The sequence below is a fragment of the Mchenga conophoros genome, linkage group LG17 (assembly GCF_057382185.1).
Source record: "Mchenga conophoros isolate Kocher_MC1m ecotype Shallow Benthic linkage group LG17, M_conophoros_male_GT1.1, whole genome shotgun sequence".
NCBI lineage: Eukaryota > Metazoa > Chordata > Actinopteri > Cichliformes > Cichlidae > Mchenga > Mchenga conophoros.
Genome location: NC_140542.1, coordinates 41,399,900 through 41,413,717, shown reverse-complemented (window position 1 = coordinate 41,413,717; position 13,818 = coordinate 41,399,900). Strand labels below are relative to the sequence as shown.

The 13,818-nt window shown below is 42.1% G+C and overlaps 1 protein-coding gene across 1 annotated transcript; it reads right to left on the bottom strand.

The window, feature by feature from the left end:
* Positions 1–1,093: 1,093 nt before the first annotated feature.
* On the bottom strand, positions 1,094–12,590 carry LOC146556017 (uncharacterized). Its single transcript, XM_085252625.1, has 7 exons — positions 12,242–12,590; positions 7,863–8,065; positions 7,145–7,246; positions 6,925–7,020; positions 6,724–6,834; positions 6,409–6,532; positions 1,094–3,880 (listed from the first exon to the last, which is right to left on the bottom strand). Exons 1-7 carry the CDS (start codon positions 12,267–12,269, stop codon positions 1,260–1,262), a joined length of 3,285 nt encoding a protein of 1,094 aa, XP_085108751.1. The 5' UTR covers positions 12,270–12,590; the 3' UTR covers positions 1,094–1,259.
* Positions 12,591–13,818: the final 1,228 nt, after the last annotated feature.

Below are 13,818 nucleotides of genomic sequence, written 5' to 3'. Positions count from 1 at the left end.
ATTTTTTTTTTTTTTCAAAGAAACTTATATGGCTTTGACATTAGAATAGAGAGGAAAAAACAATCCTTTTTTTAAATCTGTCTTAATGTTACGCCATTAGCAAAAGACTAACTTTAGCCCCTGTACTGGCGCTTTTGATTCCAAACTGGGTCCAAGCTGTAGAGTAAGTGTCGGTTCGCATGGCTCTTCTTGTTTAATGTTGTTGAGAATGTGCTCTATACACCAGCTTCGTCCACCGAGACCCTCCCCTTTATTTGCCTGCATACTTGTTCCTAATAAACGACACTTCTCCTAGATGCAGTGAAAACGTGCATGGGATATTCACTAGATTTCACACCCAACCGAGGGGGAGGGATGAACTTTTGCATTTTTTTTTCTTTTCCTTTGATGAGAACATGTATATTGTACAAAATATATATATATATGAAATATAAATTATACATGGTGTGAGGAGCAGGGATGTGGTGGAGTATAACAACAAAAAGGAATGTTACACTCGTGCTACAGTTTCTGTCGTTCCATGACATGCTTTTGTGGACAGCTAATAAAAGACCACAGGTTAAATCATATTAAAGGTCTCTGATTTTATTTCGCTTCGTCTCTGGAATGTTTTTCTCCATGATGGTGCGTTTATTCACGAAAAATAGAACAAGCCGAGATTTCCCCATCTTTCAGCTGCTTATATTTTATTTGGACAGAACTTTTTTTTTGTAGTTTTGCTATGGGCTCAAATTGTGGTCGTAAATCAGATGTGTGCGTAAAAAGATTTGTGTGTGGACTTAGCCAAAAAAAATACCTGTGAAACTCTGCACTCAAGTTTCAAGTTACAAGTACGAATTTTGACCCAGTTTTTCTTTCTTTCATCTGATTGGCCAATGTCATGTCAATCACAAATTTAACTATCCAATCAGAGAACAGGTGGGTTTGGCTATTGGAGGGGTGCTTTATGGAGTTTCAGATCCTTCGGTTGGCTTAGGTGCAGGGCCACGTTTCACACTACTAGGCTAAACCCCAAATTACTAGACAACATAAGCAATTTTCTCATTCAAAAACAAAGAAGAGATGGTAAAATTCAAGTTTTTTTTATTGCAGAAAGATTTGCAAGCTGAAAATGTTCACTGGTTTTAGATACACACGTCTTAGAGATCAATGATATGTTCTTCAGAACATCAGAATGAATGGAAAGCAACAAAAGCACCAACGTTTAAACCGGTCAGAGTGTTTTTGGTGAACCATCTCATTAAGAGAGATTTGGATTTCTACTGAAACTCTATTCTCACTTCCTCTGTGAAAGATGACTCCACTTTAAATTCGTGAGTGAGCGAGTGTTCACAAAGGGATTTTTTTTGGAGGAACGCTAACCCACACTCCTCGCATACGTAGCTCTTTGGCTTCCCGGCGTGAGTCCGCCTGTGTTTCTTCATGTGGTAAGACAACCTGAAACCTTTGTCACATATGTCACATTTAAATGGCTTCTCTCCCGTGTGGATCCGCATGTGCGACTTCAAATAGCCCGACTGGATGAAGGCTTTGCCGCACACTTCACACTTGTATGGCCGCTCCCCGGTGTGGTACCTGTTGTGGAGCCTGAGCTCGTTGGCGGTCAGGAAGGTCTTCCCGCACACGGTGCACTGGTGCGGCCTCTCTCCTGTGTGGATGAGCTCGTGCCTCTTCAGTGACGTCTCCTTCATGAACTGCTTGCCGCAGCTGTTGCAGGGATACCGGACCCCGATGTGGACTTGCTCCACGTGGTTTGTGAGCTGCAGCTTGGTACGATACGCCATGTTGCACTGTGTGCAGGCCCACGGCCTCTCCTCCGAGTGCGTTCCCATGTGGACCGTGAGCTCCGAGGCCGAGCGGTAGCACTTCCCGCACTGCCAGCAGAGGAAGGGTTTCTCCCCAGTGTGTTTCCGCTGATGCACCGTCAGACAGTTGGAGGACCTGAACTTCTCCGGGCACAAGTTACAAACATAAGGGAACTCTCCTTTATGGATTCTCTGATGAATGGCGAGGTAGGACAGCTGGATGAAGCTTTTGTCACACTGCGGGCAGGGATACGGCCCGGAGAAGTTGTGCTGTTTCTCGTAGTGTTCCCTCAAGCGTCTCAGTAAAGTGAAAGTCTTGTCGCACATTGTGCACTGCATAGGTCTGTGCATTAGCTTGTGCCTCTCAAAGGCAGCCTCGTTTGCCAGGATCTTCCCACACTCTTTGCAGTACAGGGGGTCGTGGATCCTCTGGTGCACTTTGAGCATGGTCATGCTCTTGAACTCTTTCCCGCAGTCGTCACATTTCATAATATCCCTCATTTCCAGCTTGCAAACGTTCTCCTGGTGGTCCTTCAAAGCGGACAGGTATTCGAAGTGCTTGCCACAGTTGGAACACCACACTGGGATCTTCAGAGGGGCCCCTTGCTGGAGGTCAGCGCTGCTCGCGTCGCTTTGGCTCGGCCCCGCCCTATGCTCCTTCTTCCACAAGAATCGACTGGTTTTCTTGTGACAGATGGCGTAAATCTGGTGTCTCTTGAGGCCGTGCATGTGTTTGAAGCGCTTCTTGCAGTGGACGCAGTGATACGGCCGATCGTCCGTGTGACACTGTATGTGTCTGTTCAGGGTTTTGACGCTGTCAAACGCTCGAGAGCACACCGGGCATACTTTCAGGCCTTTTTTGGCCACTTTTCGCACAGGCACAGCGGGGGGCTCCTCACATGTGTCTGCAGGAGTGTCCAGATTACTTTCCTGCTTATCAGCGTCTCCAGTCTCCACGCAGTTCTGCGTAAAAGTTTCGGCTTCAGCCAAAATCTGCTCCACCGTCTTGGTCTGCTCCTCTCTGATGCCCTCATGACCGTGAATAATCTGATGCTTCTTTAACGTGTCTTTGTACTTGAAGCCTTTCTCACATGTGACGCAAATAAAGGGACGCTCTTCGGAGTGAGATCGTAAATGCTTTGCAATGTCTGCAGTGCAGGGGAGGATCCTGCTGCAGATGGGACAGACTTTACCCTCCATCGACACCTCCGAAGCTGGCTGCGTATTTGAGCGCTGAGCCTCTTTCCTCCTTACCTTCTTCTGCTCTCTGCTTTTACAGATCTCCTTCTGGTGTCTCTTTAAAACATAAGGATTCTTGAATTTCTTCTCACAGAAAGAGCACTTGTATGGGCGATCCTCTGAGTGAGACTTCATGTGCCGCTCCATGTCCACTCGGCGAGCAAAATACTTCCCACAAAAAGAGCAGTTTCTGTCTTCTGACATCTCTGAGGTGCTTGGATCCCCTGAGTCTTCCTCTTTACCGCTGTTGTACATCTCCCCCCTTTCGTGGACGCGCATGGTGTGTCTGTTCATGTCGTAATGGTCCCTGAATCGTTTGTCGCAGCTGGTGCACTTGTACTTAAGGTCCCGGTTTGCATCGTGAATCTCCTGGTGCCGTCTCATGGCCGCCGCCCGCAGGAAAGTCTTATTGCACACAGGACATGTTTTATTGTTAGGGTATTTTTTCCTTTGTCTCTTAGCCGTCGCTGAGTCTTGATCATCTTTTAAGGCTCTTCTCTTCAACTCAAGTCTTTTGCTTTGTTTAAGTGGTTGAAAAGCGGCCGGCTTTAAGGCATCGCCTGCTTCCTCTTGCATTCCGTCTTCTTCCGTTTCCTCCTCATTTATTACATTTTCTTCTTGGTCATCGACCAAACTGGGCGCCTGTTCGATCTGGATGTAGTCCAGCAGCGTCACAGTTTCACCCTCCACCTGGACGGTCATGCAGCTTTCCAGCTGCTCTGGTGCGTGCTGTAACTGTATTTGGTCTGGATCGATCACAACCTTCTCCAGCTGAGGAAGGGACAGCGAGGACAGGATGCAATTCCCAAATGAAGATGGAATGGCCTGAGTTTCATCTGAAGGAGAAAGAAGAATGCATTAGTTTTGTTAGAGTGTCAAAGCTCAAAGAAAAAGCAAAAGTGTGTTCGTGGTAGTGTTGTGCATAATATCAGTTTGCTGGTAAAAGGTTCCTGCAGCCTGAGTGGCCTACATGTACCATTCCATGCTCCTAGCAGTGGCAAGGACACAAACAAACACCAAAACTAGAAAAAAAATAGAGTGACCACCAAGTGCTAAACCAGTCCCTCTTGGGGGTTGTGAATTGGTGTTATTCTGTGTTAGTCCAAATATTCCTGTAATGTTGTGAGTAGTGTGCTTGTGATATTATAAAAATCCCATGAAGGGACCACAACTCGCCCATCTTGGACTTCAGGAAGCTTCTGTAGTCCTCATTTGCTCTGCAGTCATAAAGCAGCTCTTCACCTGCTGGATGTTCTGGTTAGAGCTGCCCTCTAGCTGCCCAAAAATGAACTACCATTGCCTGCTGGAGTCCAAGATGGTGGAGTTGAATGCTGTTTGACCACACGAGGAGAAACTATGTGGGCCACCACAGCACTGAAATGGTTCACCAACCAGTGCAAAAATGTGAATTAAGAAGACCTCAAGCTAACTGGTTAGCAGCTTCTGAACTTTCAATATAAGAGCAAGAGGACTTTCCACAGATTAACACAAAGATTCACAAAATATAATTGGAAGATTGTTAATATGACAAAGAAGCCACTACGCTGTATGTACGAAACAAAGAAACAAAAAAATCCCCTGAAAAATATAATTGACTGCACACATAACTAGACTCCTCAATTACTTTTTTTTTAAGTGATGGTATACCTCCTGCTTGGTGTATGACTTTGTGTCAGACTGTGTGATTGTGGTGTTGTTTTTTGCGTAGCCATTTCCTTTATTGTCAGGTTTATAAAACTATGTAAAAGCTTTCATTTTCGTGATGAGTTGCTCTCATCGATCGGTTCACATCACATTTTCAGATCTCTTGGAACCCCAGTCAAGATGGTGCTTAAAAAATAAAAAATAAAATAAGTGCTACCACCTAATTTTAAGAGCTGGATGTTTTTAGGTATGAATGGTCTGTTTATGACAAATGTTATGAGACTAGTTAACCATCAAAGAAGAAAAATGTTCTGACCACCAATTATCGGTTGGTATTAGGGCTGCCACAAACAATTATTTTGATAGTCGACTAGTCACCGATTATTTCTGCGATTAGTCGACTAATCAGATCATGCAACGATTGGACTTAAAACGTACAGCTTATTGCACCAGCACACATCTGCTCTTATATAACTATCATTATGTGCTAACTAAAAATAAAGACAAGATGATAGTTTATTAAATTTTAATGAAATTTGCAGATTGTTTCAGTGAAGTTTAATAAACTCAGCCGTCTGCTCCTTGTTATCTAAAATATAACAGGACACCGGAGTATATTCTCGACCATCTCACACTTCTGATAATCAGTTGTCTGCTTGACGTTTATTCAGCTGTGTAAAAACTATAACTTTAATCTTAGCCAAACCGATTTACTCAGGAACAAATAAAATACTAAAAAAAGCCAAACAATAACATTTAAGTTATCTAAGTGACTTATATATGTTTAACCTGAGTAACGAAAGACAGCGGTGGGTTTGAAAACGATTTGCTGGGAGTCCGGTGTTCTCACGGGCTCTAGTTAGCCTTGAACCCCGGCTAACTATTGAGCTGGTGGGTAACAGACGTCTCCGAAAACGTCGGAGCACTTTTGAAAATATGTGGTGTCTTGATAAACTGAGCAGATATTTGAGGTTTACACAGCTACATTCTCGCCAAACGTTTATTTTGTGACCCAGAAAGAATACTAAGAGTAATATTAAAACTAACTAGCTGCCGCCATTGTTGACAACTGCGTTGGGCCGCGCTATGAATTCTGGGACAGAGCTAGTTCTTCTTCGGGGTTTAACGGCAGCTGGCATCCTTGTACATGCAGTGCTGCCATCTTCTGTTTCAGTCCGTTATTACACTCTTAAATCCTACCACTTATTCCTGCGTCTTTTGGGATCTTACAAAGCTTCAAACGACGCATCGACTATTAAATCAGTCGTCGACGATCGTCGACGTAATCGTGACTAGTCGACTAATTTTTGCAGCCCTAGTTGGTATGCTGCAAAGCAGAGATAAATGTAGTTTTTGTTACATTTCTTCCACAGAAGTAAAAGAGAGTAGAATGTGGACCATTTAAACTTTAATTGTTTTAGTAACAGGTTGAGGACATTTTAATCTTCTCTCAAAGTGAAACATTAATGTTCATCAGGTTACTTTTTCTACAAATAACCTAACTGAAAATAAACTGCAAATAAACTCTTCTAACCTTTTCCACATGTCTGCGTTCTGTCTAAATACACTTTGCTGCTGTATTGTATGCCAACTGAGATGAGCAGATCATGCCAGAGATCACTACAGCTCAGAGAACAGCTGGACAGTGTTTGTAGACAAGTCCATCATCCATTCAGACTACATTAGCAACAATGTGCTCGTGACCCAAGACGAGACTCACCGCTCCAGTCGAAATGTCCCAGTGTTGTGTGATATTGCAGTACAGTTTTTAGGTGCTGCAGGTCAGGAACCGAGTGTGTACACTCCTCCAGAGCTGAAGGGACGGCACTGAGCATGGAAGCAGTCTAGAGAAGAAATGCAAAAAATACAAATAAAAGGAAATAAAAAGGTAGCCAAGGCCAAAATTTCACCATAAACCCTCTTCTGACTTGAAAGATTACTTGGAAAATTTGTAATTTTTTTAAATGCAAACTGGACTTATTTAGGGAAGTAGAATAGTGCTGGAAAGGCCGCTTTGCCACACTTATTCTAGTACCTGTTGAATATCTGGAACTGGAAGAAGCTTCTCCAATCTGGACAGGAAGTCCAGCATTAAAACCTGAATAGCACTGTCATATTCAGGCCCAAAGTCAGTAGGGAAAACATGCTGAGGGTGGAAAAGAAATGTGTATTATATATTCTGTTTCTCTATTATTAGATAGGATACATGAGTTTGACAGCACATGATGTTACAAACCTGGAAGAACCTGTCCTTCTCTTCAGGATCCTTCAACAACAATTCAACCTGATCCACAAAGTTGGACTCTGGAAACTCAACATCTGCAAAAGACGGCTGGAAAAAAAAAACTAAAAATCACAAGCTGCAATTTAGGAAGAAAAAAAAAAAATAATCGGAGGGAAACTATGACCAGGCTGCTGGCCTACAGGGCACTTGTTTTTCTTCTAAAGGATCTAACCTGTGCTGCCCAAGTCGACACGAGGGCCTTGATCCTGTTCAGGTGCATCTCGATGGTTTCTCTGTCCGTTATCTGCTCGGTCCGACACAATTCAAGAACAACCTGAAACAAGATTTTATTAATTAAAAAAAACATTAACAAAGTCCAACTACAGCAGGGACTCTCCTGGCTTAGAAACAGGCCTGATTAAACAAGGCAGCAAACAGTCAGCACACCACATTTCCCTGATTACTGTAACCATTACTAAAAACAACACAGCCACACAGGATTGGCCTGTTGTCCATGTTTGGGAAGGATTTCAAAAAATGATCCGTTATCAGTATTATACATGACTATAGGGTAAAAATAAACAGCTGTACAACTACATAACAGTTAAAGAGATACATTTTAGAGTCCCTAACCCAAAAAAATTTCCAGTTCTCTCACCATGCAGCACTTTATCATCTGGTGAACTCACTCAGTTTTATTTAGGGAAGCTACTAGAACTGGTCTGCATGCTTTAATGTTACACAAGCAATAGTTTTTTTTTACTGTACATTAGTACAGCACAGCACAAGTAACACTGTTTCTGCTCTTCTTAGAAAGAATGCAATTCAGAAAGATGGGTGACGGCGTCGATCTCTAAAGAGCCGTTAGCCTCCAGTGACTTCAATCAAGGGCCCCAAAGATTTCTCTAAACCTCGCCTATGGCAGCCACTCTTCCACAAGAGGGACTTACCCGTGCTCTGAGTCCCAGGAGGAGCTGAGCTTTCTGATCTGCATTTAGCATCTCAGGGACGATTTCTGTGACCGTGCTGATGAACTCCTCCACCATCCCATAGTCGTGCACGCTTCCCCCCTGCACGACGTGCCACATGGCTGCAGATACCAGGCGCAGAGGAGGTATGAAGAGGCGAAGAGATGGCAACAGGAGAGGTGGATCTGGAAAATATTTGTACAATATTTAAAAAGTTACTCACTGTAGATTAAATTAATCTGGAGCCTTGCAAAATAAACGGAAACTATCAAGAGAATGTGAAGAAGCAACTGCTTTGACTTTATGACAAAATATCTCTGCATTAGGTGCTCAAGATTGAAAATGGATTAAGTCCCGGAGTGGATGAAGGAGCAGATGTTGAAGGCTGTGGTTAAATAGTCCCAGATAGAAATCATGCTCCGTTACAAAGAAATTAAGTTAGAAGCTTAGGAGCATAGCCAGAATAAGCTTTCCACCTGTGAAGGGAACTCTTAAAGTGAAGTAAAGCACGATGATGCTGAACACTTCCTGTGGATTAGTGCTTACAGCAGGTTGGAGGCGTAATGTAGCACTAGATTAATGTGCTCTCCACTGGCCGTTACACTAATTGTTTGACAAAAACAGATCAGACGAGGTGCAACTCCACTGCTGTTATGCAAACACAGAGAGAAAGAGAGACAGTGGAGTCTATTTCAAACTTTCCACATGAATGAAAGCTCATAAATGCTGAAGATCACTGATTTAAGGTCAACTGCATTTACATGAAGTAACGCATTATATACAGTGCTGTAAAAACCAAACAAAAAAAAGTCAAGTCACATCTCATTTGCTTACATTTCGCCAGGAAAAAGGGATATATGACAAAAAAAAGTTTGTACAACAAGCCTGAACGTGAGCATTTGGTACACCGGTATCGCCTTTATTGTTCAACACATCCTGAACTGTCTCACAGAAGATTCCTTGTCATTTTTTTAGTCTTCAGGATTAGTTCTCCAGGCTTTTGGGAGGACGTTCAAAGCTCTTCTTTGGATGTCAGCCATCTTTAGATGATCCCACACTGCTCCAATAAAGTTGAAATCCAGACTCACGACCTGTCTGAGGCCAATCCATGACCGATAGTGTGCACTGGCAGTGTGTTTAATCATTTTTCATGATTAAAAGGTTCAAGGTTCTTTATTTGTCACATGCATAGTTATACAAGTATAACACACAGTGAAATGAAACAGTGAAAAAAATGAGGCACCTCCTAATCAGATGTCTGCTAGATGGCATTACATGGTGATTTAGCATACTTCAGCCTTTCCCTTCATTAAGAATGACTTCTCAACAACCAACCTTCCACTGAGGTGAAGAGCAGATGACTCAACTGATGAGCAAGGTGCTTCTATTGTCAGGCCTTTGCAGGATTTTCTTCCCGTTTCTTCAGGACTTACTATTTTATGTTGTCACACTGTGTTATTACTGTGATTTAGTGTTTATGTCACTGGCTGCTAGTAAAAGTGACTAAAGATACGATTTAAAATGAGTTCTTTGCTAAATTGCCGCTTAAGTATAGATGAAACACTGCTTCATCCCTTGAGTTAGAAGCCTTTCTTGTGCTCAAATAATTCATAATAGCTCAAATAGTTCAAACTATCACAAAGAATTACAAGAAAGTCTAGCTTTGGGAGAAATATACAAAGTAATGAGAGGTGGCTCAAAACTTTTACACAGTGACTTACAGCTGAAGTGAACCTCACTAAGTTTGCAATTGAGAGCTTCGGTGTGTTGTGTCAAAAGCGATCGTCTTCCAAAAAGTGATTTGGGGTATGTGCCAAAAAACGAGCATGGGAATTTAAAATGTTGTTATAGTCTGTCAACATATGTCAAACATATTGCTCAGTAATGATGTGAAGTCACTGAGAGCCTGTAAGAATTTTCCTGTTGCAAGGTAGATCCAGGTTAAATGTCTCATTAATATTAAAAATCTCTTTCAAGAGAGATCTGGCCAGGAGGACAGCAGAAATTTCAACAGGTTTAACATTACAGTTGTATAAACAAACCGAAAGAACTAGATTTATTATACCATACCATACCACCTTTATTTATAAAGCACTTTAACATAAAACCAGAGTTCACAAAGTGCTGTACATGCTAAAAGCATAAGTAAAGAAAATTAAAATGAGATAAGATAAAATAAATAACTAAAAAACTAAAATAAATTGAAACATGTCAAAACAAATTGAGTCAACCCCTCTAATCAATGCCAAAGGCTTCAGCGAATAAATATGTTTTAAGAAGACTTTTAAATTCAGAGAGAGAAGAGGCCTGCCTAACATGCAAGGGTAGATCATTCCACAACTTTGGAGCAACTACAGCAAAAGCACGATCACCTTTAGATTTATACTTAGTTTTTGGTACCTTAAGGAGCTGCTGATTGGCGGACCTAAGGGAACGGGCAGGTGTATATGGTTGTAGTAGCTCCGAGAGGTAGGGGGGGGCCAGGCCATTAAGAGATTTAAAAGCAAATAAGAGAATTTTAAAAACAATCCTAAAATGTAAAGGTAGCCAGTGGAGTGAAATTAAAATTGGGGTAATGTGCTCAAACTTTTTTGTTCCAGTTAAAAGACGTGCTGCAGCATTTTGCACAACCTGCAGGCGCCTAATGGACGCATCACTAACCCCAAAATAAAGTGCGTTACAATAATCCAGCCTAGAAGTAACAAAGGCATGGATTACTGTCTCAAAATGCTGTTTCGATAAGATAGGCTTTATTTTGGCTAATTCCCTCAAATGAAAAAAGCTAGATCTTACAACAGCTCTGACCTGGCTTTCAAGTTTAAGATTTGCCTCTATTTTAACTCCCAGATTAGTGATGACTGGTTTAACATACTGTGCCAGTGAACCAAGATCTATAATAGTGGCCTCAGAAGCGCCACCAAAAACCATCACTTCTGTTTTCTGTTCATTAAAATGTAAAAAGTTCAAAGCCATCCAGGCCCTTATATCATCAAGGCATCTGAGCAGCGGGTCTACTGAGAAGCCATTTATCTTTTTAAGTGGGAAATAAATCTGGGAGTCATCGGCGTAGCAGTGGAAAGAAATCCCATGTTTCCTCCTACCAAGGGGTAGGAGATATAGAGAGAAAAGAAGTGGGCCTAAAACTGAACCCTGTGGGACCCCACATTGAAGAGAAGCAACAGAGGATACAAACTCCCCGAGTTTCACAGAGAAAGTTCGCTCTGCCAAATAGGATCTGAGCCACTGCAGTGCGGTACTCCGCATACCCACCAACTGCTCTAAACGGGAAATTAAAATATTATGATCCACTGTATCAAAAGCAGCAGTTAAATCTAACAGCACAATAATAACACAGTCACCTGAGTCATTTGCCAAAAACACATCATTAAAAACTCTTAAAAGGGCAGATTCGGTACTATGTAAAGCTTTAAAACCAGATTGGAAAACTTCTAAAATACCGTGTTCTTCTAGGAAGGACATTAATTGCTTGTAAACTACCTTTTCAAGAATCTTTGAGATAAAAGGCAGTTTGGAAATAGGTCTGTAATTCGCAATAATATCAGGATCAAGAGCATTATAAATATAGATACAATAAAGCAGACAGAGATCATTTCTTCGTTTTATATATAATTATTTTAAGTAAAGATATCAGAGAATAAATAAACAAAACAACAACGACGAAACAGAAATATCTGCCACACTTTGGCACAACAGGGCCCTCAGGTGGGTCTAGGCACTGGGAGTTTAGGGTGACTGATACGGCTACCCCCATATACATTCACAGGCTAACAAGAGCGTCGTAATTATGATGCACCAGACATGAGCGTCTCTACCCAGATGGTAAACTCGGCTGTGAAAGCCCGGGCTCTCTAATGAGGAAAACTTAGGGACTGTAAAAGTACATGTACACATCAACACACTTTTTCGTTTGAATAACAATATATAAACGGCGTTGCTCGTTATATATTTAATGTTTATTCGACTTTCATACATTAGGTGTCATAACGCTTCGCTACTCTGGTTAAAGCCCCCGAAGGCAGCATCTGTGGCTGTTACAGTTAGTGCTAATTTCGGTTGCTAACTGATGCCAACCCCCTGCTGCTAGTTAACCACCCCTGCCCGCTACATTAAAGCATGCAGTCATAAAATAACCGAAAGCGTTGTTAGATAACTATCTTTGCTGACGCTGAGCTCCTTCCACTAACCACCGCACGCAGCAGCTCCCTGGCGCTGTAACGTAGCACAACGATACCGCCATGTCAGAGCGGGGTACGCCATGTTCAAAATCGGGCGCACACACACAAAAAGAAAAGCCAATAACTCGTTGCGACATAGAAATCTTTACATACACGTTAGCTTACCGTTATTAACATGTCGTGGGCTCTCCATGTTGTCTCAAAAAGCGCTCAAGCGAATAAGCAAATCAACTCGGGGTTGTTGTGAGTTGCAGTCCGCCGGACCCTGCGGTGCAAGTTGCCGGGGAGGAAGGGCGGCTCGACGATCTGGTAGAAACGCGCAGGCGTACTCAACACATTAAGTTTTGCTGGTTATTACTCAGTAGCGTCAGTCTGTTGCTGTTTTGTGTCTTCTCATACGACCTGCTAGGGCACATCTTCTGTTACGTTCGGTGACGGAAGCACATGTATGATAAATCTACAAAACTTGTGATTTTCTTCTTCTGCTTCTTACAAAGCTAACATGTCCGTCTTCTTCTCCTGTGCATGTCAGGATCACACGATGCATGATCGCTGCCCTCTAGAGGCGTTTTAAGGAACTATGTCCAAACAGTATGTGATTCTCAGGAGCAAATACGAGGAATTCTTTAGTTTTTCCTTGTTTATTTAATCTCACTGTACCGGTACTGAGAGACACAGTCGACCCTCATCCATGCATGGGATGTACTATTAACAGATAGGGGAAGTAGCTGACATCAAGAAATCCTATAAGTACAGTAAAGGACAACACGGAGGCTCTGATCATGGCAGCACAAGAACAGAACCTAATCGCCAGATCCATAGAGGCAGGAGTCTACCACAGCCATCAGGGCACAAGCTGCAAGCTCTGCAAAGGTGCCCGGAGACTATCCAAGACATAGCATTAGGAAGTACGATGTAAGCTGGGACTCCTATTCTATGGCTGGTGCATGAGGACTAGAAGTCCCCAATTCCCTATGGGTGTTCTAACTTTTATTTCCCATATAGACTAGATTTTTTATCAAGATGTTTTTTGTAACCCCCCCTCCCTAGGCTATAGAAGAAAACTGTTGATCCAAATGATATGACAGCATAATGATAAATGGCCCAGATGGGTCGTACTTGTCTATAATAGCCTACCTTCATTAAAGACATTAAAAAAATCATAGTTTTCATTCAGGATATAATTTTAATACAAATATTTTCTGACCCTAAACGTTTTATATTAGGTTTGTACCCAGTTAATTATATTATCTCACTGAATCAAACAAAGTTTTTATAAATATGTTTGTTATTGGCAAGGGCAGGGATAGCTCAGTAGGTAGAGTGGTTGCCCCATGATCGGAAGGTCGGTCACTGAACGGTTACCCTGAGGTGCCCCTGAGCAAGGTACCGTCCCTACACGCTGCTCCCCGGGCGCTGCATTGGTGGCTGCCCACCCATTCAATGGGTGAATGGGTTAAATGCAGAGAAGTAATTTCCCTATGGGGACTAACACATTAGCCATTTTCCTGTAATGTAGAAAATGGCTAATGAGCCCAATATGAAGAAATGGTTCTCTACCTTATAGCTACAACAGAAAAAAAATACTTATTACTAATTATTTTGTAAAGAAAGGCTTTTTCTTTCTCTTGAGTCATCCAGAGAAAACTGATTTTAGTGTTGGTGTCATCTGATGATGTATCTATATAGCTTCAAGCATAATTTTCTTTTGATACCTTGTTCGTTGTTCATAGTTGATTTAT

Coding starts and splice junctions, on each gene's coding strand:
- LOC146556017 (XM_085252625.1), bottom strand. CDS start 12,269: ATGGAGAGCCCACGACATGTTAATAACG. Junction 8,066..12,241: donor CCCACGACATGTTAATAACG/GTAAGCTAACGT, acceptor AATATTTTCCAG/ATCCACCTCTCCTGTTGCCA. Junction 3,881..6,408: donor GGGACATTTCGACTGGAGCG/GTGAGTCTCGTC, acceptor TTTCTCCTTCAG/ATGAAACTCAGGCCATTCCA.